The sequence below is a fragment of the Pavona decussata genome, unplaced genomic scaffold (genome assembly GCF_977016875.1).
Source record: "Pavona decussata unplaced genomic scaffold, jaPavDecu1.1 SCAFFOLD_21, whole genome shotgun sequence".
Classification (NCBI taxonomy): domain Eukaryota; kingdom Metazoa; phylum Cnidaria; class Anthozoa; order Scleractinia; family Agariciidae; genus Pavona; species Pavona decussata.
The window spans coordinates 6108325-6125546 of record NW_028145444.1 but is presented as its reverse complement, the minus strand read 5'-3'; the positions used below and the strand labels follow the sequence as shown (position 1 = coordinate 6125546).

The 17222-nt window shown below is 36.9% G+C and overlaps 1 protein-coding gene across 1 annotated transcript; it reads right to left on the bottom strand.

The window, feature by feature from the left end:
* Positions 1–5470: 5470 nt before the first annotated feature.
* On the bottom strand, positions 5471–16616 carry LOC146486465 (acid-sensing ion channel 1C-like). The gene is made up of 6 exons (XM_085100880.1): positions 15377–16616; positions 14156–14318; positions 10669–10725; positions 9071–9305; positions 7706–7797; positions 5471–7184 (listed from the first exon to the last, which is right to left on the bottom strand). The coding sequence occupies exons 1-6, from the start codon at positions 16298–16300 to the stop codon at positions 7060–7062; spliced, it is 1596 nt and encodes a 531-aa protein (XP_084957006.1). The 5' UTR covers positions 16301–16616; the 3' UTR covers positions 5471–7059.
* Between the last annotated feature and the right edge of the window lie 606 nt (positions 16617–17222).

The window sequence follows — 17222 nt, the reverse complement described above, 5'->3', positions numbered from 1 at the left end:
AGCGTCAAATTTTTATTTTATGACTTTGACAGCTTTACTACGGTAACTAGGTGGTTGCGCAATTTACCTTGGTAAAGCAATTTTTACCATGGTAAAGTCTCTAGTGTGACCTCATAGCGATTGGGACTTTTTAGCATCCGTACCATACAATCTCCTGTTTTTATTCGGTAAAAGGCGGAATGAAATTGCGGGATGACATGTGGCATGACGTGCGGAATGGCATAATCAAGCGAATACGATTTATGCCGGGAATGAATTAATTGAAGAGCGTGTCATGTTTTCGCGACAATTTTGCAAAAGCAGCAGCTTTTTTTGATGCTGCGGACTCTAGCCAAATATTAAACAACTAGCCAACAAATTGTTTGATCGCTGGTTAGGAAGAAGCGAGGGTGAAGAAATCGATGAAAACTGTTTATAGTTTTTGCATTCAAGGAACTATGAGTAAATCCGTAGTAAATTAAATTTCATGTTCACTTTTCTCCTTGCGACTTTGGTTGAAAAAAAAAGAACGTGGCAGCGTGTAGTCTTATCAGGAAAAAAGATTGATCTTTTACCGTGCGCAACTAGTAAAAATTTGTCTTCTTTTATCAGTCTTTAAAACCCTCGGTAAAGGATCAATTCTCATACCCTGTACACTCAATTATTCATTTATCATGAGTGGGAAAATTGGCGCTGACTAATATTGAGATCTGAAGGGTCTGAACAACAATTTGACCAAAATGCATTTGTGATAAAAAATTGTTTCACGACCTTTCAAACAACCTGTCGATAATTAGACACAATACTCGTCATCTGCTTTTTTGTTCTGAGGCTTTTTCGCTAATAAATCTGAAGTTAGTCTGGGAAGTCTGGCACTGAAAATCTTTAAAGACTGACACGTTTAGTTCGATAAAGCCTTTATTTTCTAATCCTCGATCTGTTGTTTAGTTTCTAATCCTCGATCTGTTGTTCACTCAACCTGTGCGGCAACCCGCGTTTTATTTCAGTGGGAAGTGGAATGGCTTACTTCTTCAAGAAAAACAAACGAGAATTTTGAAGAGCATTAATTTCCTGTTTTCGCTGAATATGTTGTCAAACTACATATGTAGAGAAAGCAGGCGACTAATAAGCAAATTTGAAACCTGACAGCGACGAAAAAATAGGCGAAATGCCAGTTGAAACAAACATGTGGTGAGCTGGGTGAGTAAGCAACGCGCAAGTCGCATAGAAATTAAATGCATTTTTGCAGGCAACTGTCGGTAATTTTACATATTTAACACACTTCAAATTATACACAAATACTTCAATTGTTGCCATACGACAAATATTCGTGGATAGATTAACCCTTAACATTCACAGAGCTATTCACAGAGTTATATTTTGTGTTGGACTTGTGTAATTCATTTGCAGGGCTTATTTGTAAACACGTAGTAACCGTTTAAACATTACTTTTCCTGTATTCTCCTTTTGTTAACGTTTACTTAAAGACTTGAATTATTTGAGTAGGAGAAATATTTACAGAGTTATGTGTTGTTTTGAACATTTTGAGTTGGACTTTTCTAATTCATTCGCTATTCGCATCGCATAAGTTTTGTAAACACGCTCTAATTTTAAGCACTCACTGAAATATTTCGGGCCACAACCAAACATTATTATTCCTGTATTCTCCGTTTGTTAATGTTTACTTAGACTAGAGTTATTTCCGTGAGAGAATATTCACAGAGTTATGAATTGTCTGGACTTCTTCGCCATTTTCAGCGCATAAGTTTTGTAAACACGCCCTAATTTTAAGCGCTCACTGAAATATTTCGGGCCACAACCAAACCATATTTTTCCTGTGTTCTTCTTTTGTTAACGTTTACTAAGAGATTGGAATTATTTCTATAGAAGAAATATTCACAGAGTTATGAATTGTTTTGAACATTTTGTATTGGACTTGTGTATTTCATTCGCAATAGCCCATTTTACAGTTGTGTGCCATGTGACCTGGTCTTTGATTCTAAGCGAGGCTTGGGGTGACCTTGTTTTGATACAAACCTCACTGCTTTTCATATGCAGATCAAACTGTTCTTATGCTAACTATTTGCATTTACATATGAAAAGCAGTGAGGTCTGTATCAAAACAAGGTCAACCCCAGCCTCGCTTCCAATTCAAGACCAGGTCAATAAGCACACAACTGTAAAATGGCCTATTCACAGCGCATAAGTTTTGTAAACACGCTCTAATTTAAAGCGCTCATTGAAGTATTTCGGGCCACAACCAAACATCATAATTTTTTTTTTCTGTATTCTCCGTTTAATAACGTTTACTTAGAGACTAGAATTATTTCTGTAGAAGAAATGTTCACAGAGTTATGAATTGTGTTGAACATTTTGTGCTGGACTTATTCTCCGTTTGTTAAAGTTTACTTTGTTAGAGACTAGAATTATTTCTGTAAGAGAAATAGACGAGCTAGTAGGTTTAAACATTTTACCAGCAAATTTTATTGAAAATTTGTTACCGCCGAGACAAAAACAACAATCTGAAAACAGTGATGAATAAACCTCGCAACCAGTAGCAAGAATAAAAAGGGCAACCATACCCAAAAACGAAAACAGAGCATTGTTATCAAAGCATAGATGCCATGGAGATTTAGAAATTTAAAAGAAACCAAGCGGCGAAGAATACTGTAAAAATTATCGAGTCTGCCGTTCGGCGCTACGACAAGAAGATCAAATTGACAAATTTGAGCCATGAAAGAGAACGCAGCAGCGCTCTTGGACCAATTTTTTTCTAGAGATAAGAGACATCAGAAAAGAAACAGATCCTTTTGCTCTGAAAATGCCATAAGTTATTGGAATTTAAGCTCATTGTTAATTACCTTGGCCGCTTTCATACTTAAGAAAGTCTTTTAGATAAATTTCTCTTCATCGAATCTTTTTCGCGTACCTTCAAGAAAAAAGTTGTATCCGCTGTACCATGGAACATGTTCACCACAAAAAAAAAATATTATAAGTGGTCATTGAACAGTGTCAGAGGCTTTGTTAACTCAAATGAAAAGAAATAAACAACACCATCCAACATTGCATAAAATTTTGATCTGTGCGCGCCGAACCCATTTAAGTGCCGTACTGTCATGCTTACATGACAGTTTTGAGGCGATCAAAACCCATCATTTTGAGACGACACTATCGCAAAATAACGTCGTGTTAACGCAATGGGAAAATCCCCCAGGATCACGATAATTTTGAACATTTTGTGCTGGACTTATGTAATTCGTTCGCAATTCACAGCGCATAAGTTTTGTAAACAAGCTCGAGGCCACAACCAAACATTATTTTTGCCTGTTTTTTTGTTGTTTTTTTTTCTTAAATTTTAGTTAGAGACTAATATTATTTCTTTAGGAGAAATATTCCTAGAGTCATTACTAACTGTTTTGAACATTTTGTGCTCGACTTGTGTAATTCATTCCCAGCGTATATTTGTAAACAGTACGCCCTAATTTTAAAGTAAACGTTCAAATATCTCGAACCATAACCAAACGTTATTTTTCCTTTATTTCTTTTCTTGTAACGTTTATTATGAGACTATAAATATTTCTGTGTGAGGAATATTTACAGAGTAATAAATTAGAAACAAAAATTTTATTTTTATCCGAGCGGCCAAGTTGCACGCGCGTAAACGCGAAGAAGAAGAAGCCTTCGGTTTGTTTCACCTAACATTGTAACATAGGAAAGAAAAACTGGCAAGGAACGACAAAAAAATACTTACGTAGTCGCTGGAAACACTCCGACTACTCCCCGTAGCAGAAGGACTACGAACTCGCGTGCTAATGATCATGCGCAGTCTCACTCGATCCAGGTGCCAACTCACGTCCAACCGTAGCCGTAGTCCGTAGTCGTCCTATCTTAAAGTCCTTAATATCCACCACTATTCACCTCCACTTCGGCGAATAATTGTTAAATATTCACATGCGGCATTTCATCTATATAACAATGCGATCTAAGGTGGCGGAACTCGTGGGTTTATCTATACCAACCAAGGGCTAGCATTGACCGGACGCTTCACGAGTATTCAAGAAGTGTAAAACTCGATAAAAACTTTACCAGATGACTGGCCCATTGAAAGATAAAATCGGCGACAGAGAAAGTATGGCATCGAATTGGTTTGCACGTGGTCCTGGTCTGAGTGCTAAGGAGAAGAAGTACCTGCTCAATAAGTACTGGACTACCTAACGCCAAACAACAACTGGCAAGATACGAGTTCACAACCTTGAGACAAGATTCTGGGGAGACAGCTGATTCCTACGTGAAGCGGAAAATTCTAATTCTTGTTGGAGAATACCATTTTACAAATCCAGATGAGCACGTCATCAACGCTCTTATCTATAAATCTAATTTAAAACGCACATATACGAAACTTCTTGAAAAGGGCACTACTCTCATCCTTAATACCGCTCTAAATACTTGTAGGAAAGAAAAGGTTACAACCAAATTAAGGAGCTTTCAAATGACCATTCTACTCGCTTTGAATCACTGATGCATGAGCAAGTTTCTTCCAAGGCAGAAAATTTTCGCAAAAAGCCTTGGGACCCCATTATTCATTTGTGTGGACTTGTTGTGGTATCGAACATGATATTTCCGAGTGGTTTGTTTTAGAAAAGGTCTGGAGACAAATAAGACAAACAGGAGGAACATGCCAGTTCTTATACTCCCAAATGAAATCAAGACTAAGTACTTTTTCAACCAACTCGTGAATATTACCCAGTGAACTATCTATTGTTATTGAAGTCACCAGATAGTCTTGTGATTATTGCTCAATCCTTGTTGTGGATTGTTTGTACCCTACTTGCTGCCTTTTGTCGCTAAATTACAGTCCTAATTTAATTTTAATAATACGTTCAAATTAAGTCGAATGAGTTTGTAGGCGTTATAAAAAATTTTATTTGTAGGCAAATAAATTACTTTTTCGCGCATAATGATTTTATATCAGCACCGAGAAAGCACGTTACAACTCCTTAAAATTTTAGTAGTTTTGCTCCAGCAGAATATTTCCTGGAAATTTGTTTCAATTTTATGCGGTCGTGTACAATTTTTCTTTCACATCACCCTACCATATGCGTTTTCATTTTATTGGAATAGTATCAAAGGCAAATCTGTTTGATTGTGATGGTACTTTTTTTTTAAATCAGTTTAAAAATCAGTCATAAAATTGCTCTGGCAAATCAGTAATGCTGACATTCCGACAAGATGGGTAGCTTTATTGAGCAGAATGGAATACCTTTGACTATCTGTCAGTAGTGTCATCATTACTTGTTTGAAATGAAATTTGTGGTTTTGTTGAAAAGGTATTACAACAACAACAATTTATTTGAAAAATAACAGAATGAACAGCTTGTCCCGCAAATAGTTACAAAACTAATCGAGGCGCGACAAGACGAATACAGGAATAACAAGAAAAGTAACAAGAACTTACAAATACAGACATGCAAAAACTTTACATAGAAACAGTTTTAGAGTATTTTACACTAGTTCACGGAATAAATTAAAGTAATAATAGTAAATAAACAATTATTTAGTTAGTCCCACTTTTTTAACTATCATAGAGATTTGAATATAAAAATCGAGTGACTAAATGGTATCCGATCGATTGGATTGCTTCTGCATTTAACCGACAAGGTTTAATTAAATCAAAATGCCTACTCCCGATCAATCTGAGTGGAAACAGTTGGTGGCCATGGCCAGAGCCACTCTATGAATTGGAAAGCAAAAATGGTAATTTTGTGAATACGTTTGCACTTTTGCAAGTTTTTTTATTTATCTGTTGTGCTGTTGAGTCGTTTTTTATTATTATGGTAATTTACACACAAATATTTATATATATTTATTTATTTTAACAAATCGTGGCTACTCAATATAATATTTGAACATTTCATGTGCCTATTAGTATTGAACCTGTATTAGTATGGAACGAGACGCCAAGCAGATGTGGGGCATTGAACTATTTTACTACCCACACCCTTACACCTTTGACTGTCCCGCATATAACCAGTATGGATTCAGTATATACTGAATAACCACAGGAAAAGTTCATCCAGAGTGACGTGTGGCTTTATTATTTAATCTATTTTCGGCTCCAAAAAGGAAATTGTGAATTAAATTATTTTCAATACAAATTCAAATGACTATATCTTCCTTATGTCCACCACCACTCCAACTTTATACATTAACAACTTGGCATTAACAAACTTTCTGGTTGATGCTTGCCAGGTTTAAAATTGGTACAATAAACAAAACTGCATATAAAGGTGAAATGCTCTTTTGTCACTCAAGTGTGTACCCCTATTTTCAGTTACTAAAAAGCAAAGTCAGATGTCTCTACCAAGCCAACATCTTACTTAAAAATACAATGCATGTACTTTCCCTCCTAAGCCCTGCTGTAGTTGGTGCATAACCTGATATATGATTTGCTTCTCCAACAGCATGAACAAAAATTCTTAATTTTATGCGTTATTTTTATAGTATAGCTGACTGCAGTTATAGTCAGTTTATTGGTCTATTTAAATTCTGATGTAGCTTTGACGATCCATTACAGGTCAGTATATTCCCGAAATTAATTTAGAAGTTAAAGTTAAGTAGCTTGGTCAAAAACAAGCGAAAATAGATCTGATCAGTTGCAGTGAAGTTGCAAATCAATGTTGATTATTAGATGGCAATTATTACCGTTGTTACCAACAGATGATAAGAATCAAAGACCCCTTTGAACACTGTATTAACAAAATTTAATTCAATAGTTCACAAAAATGAGATGCGGCAAATGTTCGTCATTTAGTCTAGCCATTTCAGGTTTGATACGACCCACAACGACCTACTCCTCTGTTTGTTCTTGTTCGCAAGAACTCTCGAAAGACTCGAAAACATCTTCAATATTAAGCGAACAAAGGTCCTTTGAAGTGATCTGTAACCAAAACACAACACTCCATCAAGTAAGGTGACGTCATTATCTGGTAAATTGGGTCCAATGATAATAATTTCATAGTAGCAATATTTATTCCTTTAACAGGATGACTTTATCCCTGAAGAAATTGAAAATAAGCTTCCTTATTTTGTGTTCTTCTTGTTAGAAAACATCTTGTGGTATATTTTTCTGACACCATAGTCCAGGAATTCGCATACAGTCAGATAGCTCATGCCCACAAAAAGACCAAAATTTCCGCCAAGGCTCGCTACAACAAAATGCAGAAATAAATAAGTTATATAAATATATAAGCGAGCCAAGAAGTGACCAGCACCCATTTCAAAACAATAACAATGCAAACTCCAATAGATAGCGCTTTCTTCACACTATGTGGAGTTCGTCCCATTTAATGAATAGAGACGACAATCTTCGTCCGTAACATGAGCATGGAATTCTCTGACACAGTGGGGCAATGACAGCGGAGTGAAGGGCGAAGAGAGACTGTTGAATTGGGCTCTACATGTTGCCTGTCTGTTTCTGTTAGGTTTACTGTAGGTTCCATCAAGACACCTATCCATTCTTGTACGTGCTTAAGAACCAGATACAGGTTATGATCTATACTGTCAGCTGATACTGTTCTTACATCCGAACCCATTCGGTGTCAATACCTTCTGGATTTCAGGGAAAGTGTAAGGCCCGGCCTGTACGGTACAATTATACAAGCTCCTTACAGATCTAAACTGGACTAGCACGATTTTAAAACTTTTGGATTTCTAATACAGCACTTACCAAATAAACTCCATAACTCGAAGCTTGGAATTTGTTCAATTTCATCATATTGCAAATCGTTGAAATAAATGTCGAGAGAAACAACATTCTCGCTGAGTGAAGTAAAAAAAGAACAAACAAAAACAAAATTAATGATCGCACAATAGGCCTCCATAAAATCCCAATGATTATGGCGAACAAAGAGCATTCCTGTTTTCAACTTAAAGACATAGTAGCAGAACCACCCACGCAAATTTACCATTACCACTGAATCAACTTCGAATATACAGAGAGAGGTCTAAATAATAGATACCACAAACTTGAGCCTTCTCTAGCTCTCAACATAGGCTCTAACAGAACAATTAACAGAACGCGACCCAAATGTCGAGAAATATTTTTTTTATACATCGTATGGATCTCATTTCGTCTCCATAGCAATGCTCGTTAGGAAATTAAATGGTCCCATCCCAGCAATTCCATTTACACTGCAAATTGAATTATCTGATTTCTCAATCAGGGGCTAGTTTCACGAAGCCCATCCAAGTTAAGATGTATCCTTATTATTGTCTCTAAACAATAATCTGTTGTTATAATGACAATTGGCTATTGTTAAGAAACAGTACTTAGGATACATCTTAATATAGGAGGGCTTCGTGTTAAGAAGACCTGGGGTCTGATTCACGAGGCCTTCCTAAGATGTATCATAACTATTGTTTCTTAACAATAGACTTCTCTGAAGGAACAATACCTAGTAGGATTCATGAATGTGGCCCCTAGGCTTACCTTCATTCAAATCAAAGCTAATTTAGGCCAAGCGAAACCAAAGATAACTCATTTCTCAGTATCACTCTAGTGACCTTTCGTTCTGTGGATCTACCATCTCATTTTTGTACTCGTTAAACAGAATTAATTACCAATTTGTCGTCTTTGCATATAACTAAACTTGTCGTTGAAAGAAAGTGGCGGTGCTGTGGTGATAGACTTATGCCTCACCTCCGGGACAGACAAAGCGGGAAAATGTCCTACTAATGTCAGGGAGATAAGCATTGCTGGAATTGACTGATCCATTAGATGGGATTCTACTTCAAAACCACTATAAGCAAGATGTTTTGCCAGCAAAAAATTGACAACGTACTTAATGATCACTGAGCCGTTGCAAGCACCCTTTTTATGTCCAGCGCAAAGCTCGGTGACGCGACTCAGTATTTCTCATAATTGAATAGGGAAATAATCATTAACAAAGCTAATAAATCTTCCGCCCTCAAATTTTATAATAAAGAGAACAAAAACCGTAGCGATAAATAATAAGAATATGGATTATAGGGACTGACACAAGAGGACAGATAAAGCTCGGCCTCCTTCAAGCAATTTACAATATGTACTTACTCTATGTACTCATGCCTCTCTGGTTTGGTCATGTTATAAAATGGTTGATATTCGTTGTACAATGGCAGAGAAGCTGATGACTCCAGAGTTGTATTCAGGAATGATAAGAAATGTTCCACAAACACGTCTCTTTGGAGCTTTGCATATGACAAAGCTGTCTGGTACTCCACATGATGGCATGCCTTGGGACAATCTTCTTCGCATCTGCGCCCTTCTTTGGATAAACTTAATAACCCTGCAAAGGGGGTGAACATAATTGATACTCGTTTCAAAAGCAATTCAAATTTCTTATAAGAATCTGATCTGCACCATGTTTCACTTTTACACCATTCACCCATAAAGGTAAATAGAATTACTTGGGGGTTTTTTTGTGGTGATTGGGTTCATTTACTGCGATTTTGTCGAGGTTTTTGGTGGGGGAGGGGCTTCAAAATTGGGCTTACTACTTATTTGTATTTGATGATTTGTATAGGAATCACATGATTTGGAGTGCAATTTGGGATAAATCAGCACGAGTAAATTTTTCAAAGACTAACCAAATTGCAATTTGTAGTCTTTAAAAAACTTACGAGAGCTGATTTATCATAAATTGCACGAGACGAAGCATGTGATTACTTGTTAATGATATACATGCAAAAAGTTGTGTTTATTTCGTGTCATGGCTCACTGGTCCCACCTACATTAACGTTATTGGTTGAAAAATGACATTCTTGATTGCTAGCACTTGTGGAAACTTACAGACCAAAAGTTTCCACTCAATCGACAAAGATCAAGTTCTGGAAGCATTTATCATTCTAAAGCGTTTACATTTTATGGACCTCAAGAAGAACAGAGGTGTGAAAAGACGTAAAAATTCGTTTATTTAAACAGGGGAAGTTGTTGATGTTTGTTGTCGATTCTAATTGACGCGAAATCGATCAACATTTTCAAAAATTGTAGCTTTTCTAAACAAGAACAAGCTTTTTTTCCCACAGCTCATTTTCCTCAGTTGTTGCCAGACTTCTTGCCTTGTTCGGCTTTCCGTTGCCTTGTTGCTTCAGTAGGCGGGCATTTCCCTCAAGAACATGCTTCGAACTTTTAAACTCTCTGTCGCGAATAATTCAATGTTTGTACTCTTTCTCTGTTAGATATCGGTCAATTGCAGTGGCCATTACACAAAGGCTATCGGGCTCGTGATCTTCCCCGTCTTTCTTACCAAATGTTACGTAAAACGCTTCCAGAATTTTGTTTAGGAACTCCGGTTCATACTTTTCAAGACTTTCGTCATAGCCCTTTTGAGAAGCCTAAGACTTCCAGACCTTGAGCCAATTATTTGTGTTTTGTTGGGTGTTTTTGTTCTTAGCATTCTCCTTCAAACTCTGAATTAAAACGTTGTTACTTTCTCGTAACCTGTCCGCCATTTTGTTTTCTTGCGCTTTCGCTACTTTCCTGTCAATCAATTTAATTTCAACTTTCTGCACTGAATTTCAAATTTCTGCACTTAATTTCAACTTTCTGCACTGTTTGGGATTAACTGACGTGTTCTCAGCCAATGAGCATGCTGAAAGTTTTACATGTATATTGTTAGATGGGCATAAAAAGCTAAAAGCTGCACTTACTGAGAATAGGTAGCGCACAAAGCAGTGTATCGTTTGGAGCACAAACCTGAGCTTTAGCTAAAAAGGAGAAAATTGATACGAATAAAACGTTAGAAAATGTTTACAAAGAGCACGATGTATATAAAGAAAAAGGAAAATTTTTAGAGCTAGAAATTCAAATAATCATGCGGCAAATAATTGTGCAAATTCTTGCAAATATTAATCTCCTATGACTCTAAAGCAATCTAGTGCTAAAGGACAGGACTTAATTAGCTAAAAATTTACATTTTTCTTTATAATTATACATCGTGCTCTTCGTAAAAATTCTTATCACTTCCCCTTATGAAGGTTGAAGTTTCAGCCAAAAAGGTTGGAGTATTTAACAACTTAATTTTATATATTTTATATTTTAACCAGAGTAGTTTATTATTTGTGATCATGAATTCACCTGGTTACAGATCCATTTTAAAAAAGTAGAATAATAATGTGATAACTAAGACAATCTATGACTTCATTGACACTCTCTTTAACTTCAAAACACGTTCAAGCATTTAACTTCGGACAGAAAAAATATCTGTTGCTTTCTCGGCAAACTCTGAAGTTATTATACCTTGATGAGTCATGGGATCAGTCAGTCAATAGAACAAAATTAAAGTATAAGATTTATTGATTGTAATAATATTCTAGTCACTATGTGTAAAAACTAAAGTAAGGTGTGAAGTTTGTGCTTCTGAATTGGCAGAGTACGACCTTCTGAATTCCTTTATCGTGATTTAGAAACTGAGAAATTCATTATTCTCAAATCCTCTCTAAATGTCAGGCCTTCGATGCATGCTATTTCAGAGAGACTAAAAAAATGATGGTCTTGCGTCGTTGTCGTTTCATGGCAAAAGGTTGAGCATTTAAGAGTGGCTGCCTGTAAGGATCGAGAATTCGCCGTCAACGACCAATTTGGCGAATCGCTCATATTCGGTCCAAAAATACCCTTTGGTGAACTATTTTCAAAAATTCATATTTAAAAGTTCCAGCGACTTTTTAATTTTGAGAGATTCGCAAAAATTTGAAAATGCGGTCAAAGTGCGGTTTTTCGGCCCACTGAAGGTTCAAAATAAGGTGCGCAGACGAAGCACTGCCAAATGCTTAAAATAACTTCAGTTGAAGTCAAACTTTACACAAACTATGAACAACTATTCTTGTTTATTTTCCACTACTAAACATTTTCAAATCTATTCATTTTGTGATTCTAGCGGGCACTTTAAAACCACCTTTGTAGAGCGCTAAAAATGGCGGCGAAATATAGGTAATATTTAGCGGCACAAAAGTGTTCCTGGTACCTCAGTTTTCGATAATTTTACTTTACAGCCTTGACATATAGTTATTAAACATTCACAATGCCAAGTTTCAAGCTCGGACTCGCAACGCTTCCCTCTGAGAAAATCGGAGAACTTTTGCAATGTGTTCGGCTCAAATAACACAAGATTTATCGACAAAATTGAAGCTAATTAACTCCAATAAGGCCAAAATCCAAAAAATGAACTCAAGTCTTGTTAATTTGTACTTTGACCCTGAAGATATGTCCACTGTCATGCAAACAACGGTCACAGAGGTGTTTTGGCCTCTCGAAAGTCTAAATTTGAAATGAAAATCTGTGCTCTTTTACTGCGGCGGCAATTGCCTTTTGTTGACTTGTACGTGAAACAGTTGTCCATGCACAAGCACCTTTGACAGATCAAATCTAAGAGATGTCATGAATCCTCAGCTGCTTGGTTTTCTAAAAAAAAAACTTGCTGAATTCTTTAGGTAAGCGGAAAAATGGAATACTCTATTAGAATAAACATTTTAAAAACTGTAAGATCGACATGTAATCGCTCGCAACCATGAACCATTTTCTTACGTTGAGTGGCAATGTAAACATGGGATTCGTTGCTTCTCAGTTGAGAGATGTAAAAAGATGTAAAAAGATTTGCTAATGCTTTTTCAAATAATCAAAATGACAGAGTTACATTGTAGTAGCAATTGCAAACACAAATTCCATTAAATAAGTAAGAAACGAGAGGTGAACTTGTCCGTTCGGCGACAACGGTAGCAGATTTATCGCTTAAATAAAGGTTATCGTTTGAAGTCCTGACAAAAAAATTAAAGCACATACCCAAAACCATGAATCCACTGAAACCATACAACTATTATAAGCATCAGATGCCAATTGAATCCACATCATTTTTCTTCATAGCCAGTATCACCTGCTTCCTAATCTTCGGGTTGAAAATAGTTGCTCGAGCTTAGAATCGCGTTTGCGGCAAACGACAAAGCGTGAGATTCCGCGTTTATGGTTTCTCGAAAAAAAAAGATGAGTACATAGAGTACATGGTGCAAAATAATTTTGGCCTTTGATAGATATAGTCACGCGGTCATTTCTGTCTCTTGCCGTAAACCAAGTGCCTGCTAGAACCACAAAATGAATAGATTTGAAAATATTTAGTAGTGGAAAATAAACAAGAATAGTTGTTCATAGTTTGTGTAAAGTTTGACTTCAACTGAAGTTATTTTAAGCATTTGGCAGTGCTTCGTTCGCGCACCTTATTTTGAACCTTCAGTGGGCCGAAAAACCGCACTTTGACCGCATTTTCAAATTTTTGCGAATCTCTCAAAATTAAAAAGTCGCTGGAACTTTTAAATATGATTTTTGAAAATAGTTCACCAAAGGGTATTTTTGGACCGAATATGAGCGAAATTCGCCAAATTGGTCGTTGACGGTGAATTCTCGATCCTTACAGGCAGCCGCTCTTAAATGTTGGTATGCTTCATTTGTTCGGTCGTTGTTTTGTTACCTAAAAATAGAGCTTAGGATCGCGACTTTTTTCAAACATAAACTATCAGACAAAATTAGATATAACAAAAGGAATTATTTTAGTGAATTACAGGCTTAGTGAAAATGAAGAAGGTCTGAGAGCCATTGCTTATATGTGCAGCGATAAGATTCTTTATAAAAGTTGTAATTCAACAGAAAAAAGGTAAAGTAGATCACGGTTGTTCCTCTTGTCTTAGTTTTATCCCAGCTATGGGAAGAAAACTCTGAATGGAGAGGTGGTTGCATAGGGGGGAGCATAGGGGGAGCAGGGTTGGCGCAGTGGTTGAGCACTCGCCTTCCACCAATGTGGCCCGGGTTCGATTCCCGGACTTGGCGTCATAAGTGGGCTGAGTTTGTTGGTTCTCTACTCTGCTCCGAGAGGTTTTTCTCCGGGTACTCCGGTTTTCCCCTCTCCTCAAAAACCAACATTTGATTTGTAATTATTTGATTTGTGAATATTAGCTTTCTTGGATAGTAAAGCGCCTTTGATCATTTAGATGTTAAAGGGCGCTATATAAGTATTAAAATTTAAAAATTTAAAAAATTTAAAAAATTTAATGCATTATCAGTTGATCAGAATAAAGGCCACAAGTTCTCGTTGACGCATACAATTTTTGGAGGAGTGAAAGTGGCTGTGTGTAAGCTAATTAAGGTTCTTACCTCTAAATTCCAAGAGGCGACATCCGCATTTGTCGATAACAAGCTCGTTCATGCACTGAATCATACAGCCGGGCAGAGAGTAAGCATAGGAAGTATCTCCATTAAACATGCTTAATCTTCCTTCAGTGCAGTTGGTTTCATATGGCTCCGGTAAATTGGTTATCTGCAAAAGGCAATAGTATAATTGTCTCAAAACACTCACGTTGGGTTTTGTTACAAACAACTTGGCTCTGAGAATTTGAAGTTATAGAAGTAGCAGATGTATAAATTGTGTGTTAAATATTCAACCTGGTTTTGCTATAACACCTGTCTATAAGAAATTCTTTGGACACAGCTCACATATTTGTAGGCTATATTCCCTGAACAAAAGCTAACATCTACAATTGGAATAAACCCTATTTAATAACTTTGGGAGACATACAAAGTAGCCCAGTAGATGAAGATGAAATAGAGGGAAATTTCAGTTCTATTCACACGCCCACAGTTCAGTTTAAATCAAACTCAAAACAGACATGATAAATAGATACCATATAAAGGGAAACAGCGGATTTTAACTCAAAGGTCTGGGAAGAGGCTCACGGCTAGCTTCAATACGGAAATAGAGAGAGACACTGTTGTAGTACTTTGAAGTGATAGAAATAATTTTTGTCCTTTGTTCATTGTTATAAGATTTTTTTGGTCAAGGTCATCTTCCGCTTCAGCAATCTTTGTAGTTCAATATTTGGAACAATCAACTAAAAGCCGGGTCCTTTATAGTTTTTTTCTTTTCCTTTTATTTTTGGGAAAGTGCTGGTCCTCGACGAAGGAGTACAGTTTCTACTCTGATCCGGTTCGTGTGATTTCGTCGCCCAGGCGAGCTCTACAGCGTTTTCAGCGCTATTCAGTAGCTTGAAATTTCGGAGAGGCTGGAAGAAATTGATGAAAGATAGAGAAAAGGTTAACTAATCTATGATTATTTCAGGTCTAAAATTACTGTTAGTATATATAGCGATAGCCTCACAATTTCCTCTTTCAAAGAGTGCTTAAGCTTGAGCATTTTCTGTAGTTGCTTTGTTGTATCGTGTTGTATTGTGTCATATTTTCTGGTAAACGTTTAATAGCTTTCAGCTGTCTGACGTCTGAGGGATTTATTCATAAAGCTCAAAACATTCGAATAACCGTATTGGATTTTGGGAGTCACTGGAACAATTACTAATATCCAGAAAAAATATTGATTCATACCTTTTTCATTTTAATGGAGCAAAAGGTGTGACTTCCAGGCTGAACACTGAAGCCGTAATCAGGCATAAATGGATAATTGTCTTGATCGTGCACCAGAACTGTAATTCCAGCGAGCGGATTCTTGCCATTTTTTATGTAACTGTCACGTTGTATATTCAGGCGAAGTTTTAAACCGTGATTTTTACCAGCCAAAGTAGCTTTCAAGAGTGCGTTACCATTCCTTCTAGAATTAAAAGTGAAACACTGGCCGTAAATGGTGCTCATGAACGAGCTGAAGTTCTGAGCTCCACAGAACAAGCCAGCGTACGAACAAGAAATAAACGTTGGTGGAACATTGGGAAGAAGCATCTCTTCTATTTGGTTGCTGATGGCTTTGAAGATAGCTTCGAAATTGTCTCGGTTGAACAAGATGCGATATCTCTCTTGAAAGTCTTCAGTTATTACATCATTTGATTGTATTAGTATCTTGGAAAACTCGTCAACAAGTTCCTGTACTTCCTCCTCGCTTAAATCTGGGTTCGAAACTGAAAGTAAATTTCTGATCTTATTCATGTTAGATGGGTTAAAATTACACAAGGAGACAGCAGGGAAAATCAAGAATCCTTCATGGGCACTTTTGGAGGAAATCTTCGTGTTAAATGGCCTCTGGAGATACTCCCTCACAGTTTGATATGCTTGATAATTACAAAATGCAAGTGATGCGAGAAGTGCCAAGCTCCAAAGAAGGCGCCTCACGGTGCTCCTAGCAAAGAGGTATTGGGCGCCATGCAAAGTTGTGTTGCTCAGAAAGGATTCTAATGTTTCGGGTGTCCCATCGTCAACATTGGGCGCCGCTCTGTTAACATCGCTCAATTCATTTGCGTTCCTCTCAACATCTTGTCTGGGTTCACACTCACCATCAAATACTCTTACTCTGAAAGGCATTGTGTGTGTTCAAACGTAACCAAAGTGAGAAAAACCCCTCATAACTGTGTCTTGGGTGTGAAAAATTTCCGTAGTCACACAAGACGCGCTTCCTTAATTGTGTACCTGGGACCTGCCGCTCGTTAAGTCGGCAGCAGTCAATTACTCCATTGTGTATAAGCAGGTGTTTCTTTGTTAATAAAATGTTGTCACGATAACTTTTTTTCCTTTACTTGGTAGTTTTATCAACCAGGCGTTGTTTATCGTGTTCTGGCCTTTGGTAAATGGTAATCGTTTAGATTAAAAAAGAAAATAGATTACACAACCACGGGGTTCCTTTGAGTTCATTTCACTTAAAAATTATGACAAAGTAAAACCAATTTCATTTCAAGCGTGGACATACTTAATTATTAATTGTTAGTTTGGCAGCATGACATTGTGTGCTGTTTTAGAAACTTTAAAAACATTATTTCTTTTAGTTTTCTCAAAAAGTGTTCAACATTTTATTTCAAGTCAAATTGCTGTCAGTGCATAAAATATACCATAACAATTATTCAAGGCAATAACAGCGTTCAGCCAAATTAATTCACAAAAGGGTAAACAATGTAAGTAATGAATTAATACCCGAAACCCTACATTGAAATTGCTTTCCGGCCCGTCAAAACATTTGAGTCTAGTCAACATAAACGCTTGTATGTAATCGTGTGGTTTAACTTTCGCACTAACAATTAACAAATGGATGCACGCGGGAAGTTTGGCGAGCACGAGAGAAGCGTAAGGGTTGCTTCAGGCGTAGCCAAGAGCAAGAGTTTCTCGAGGCGTAGCCGAGAGTAACTTTAGCGTCTTGGGTGCTCTCCAAACTTTCCAAGTGCGTCCATAACTCGATATACGCACGGGTAAAAGCATGAACCAAATCTTTTTTTAACATAGTGACAACAAAGTA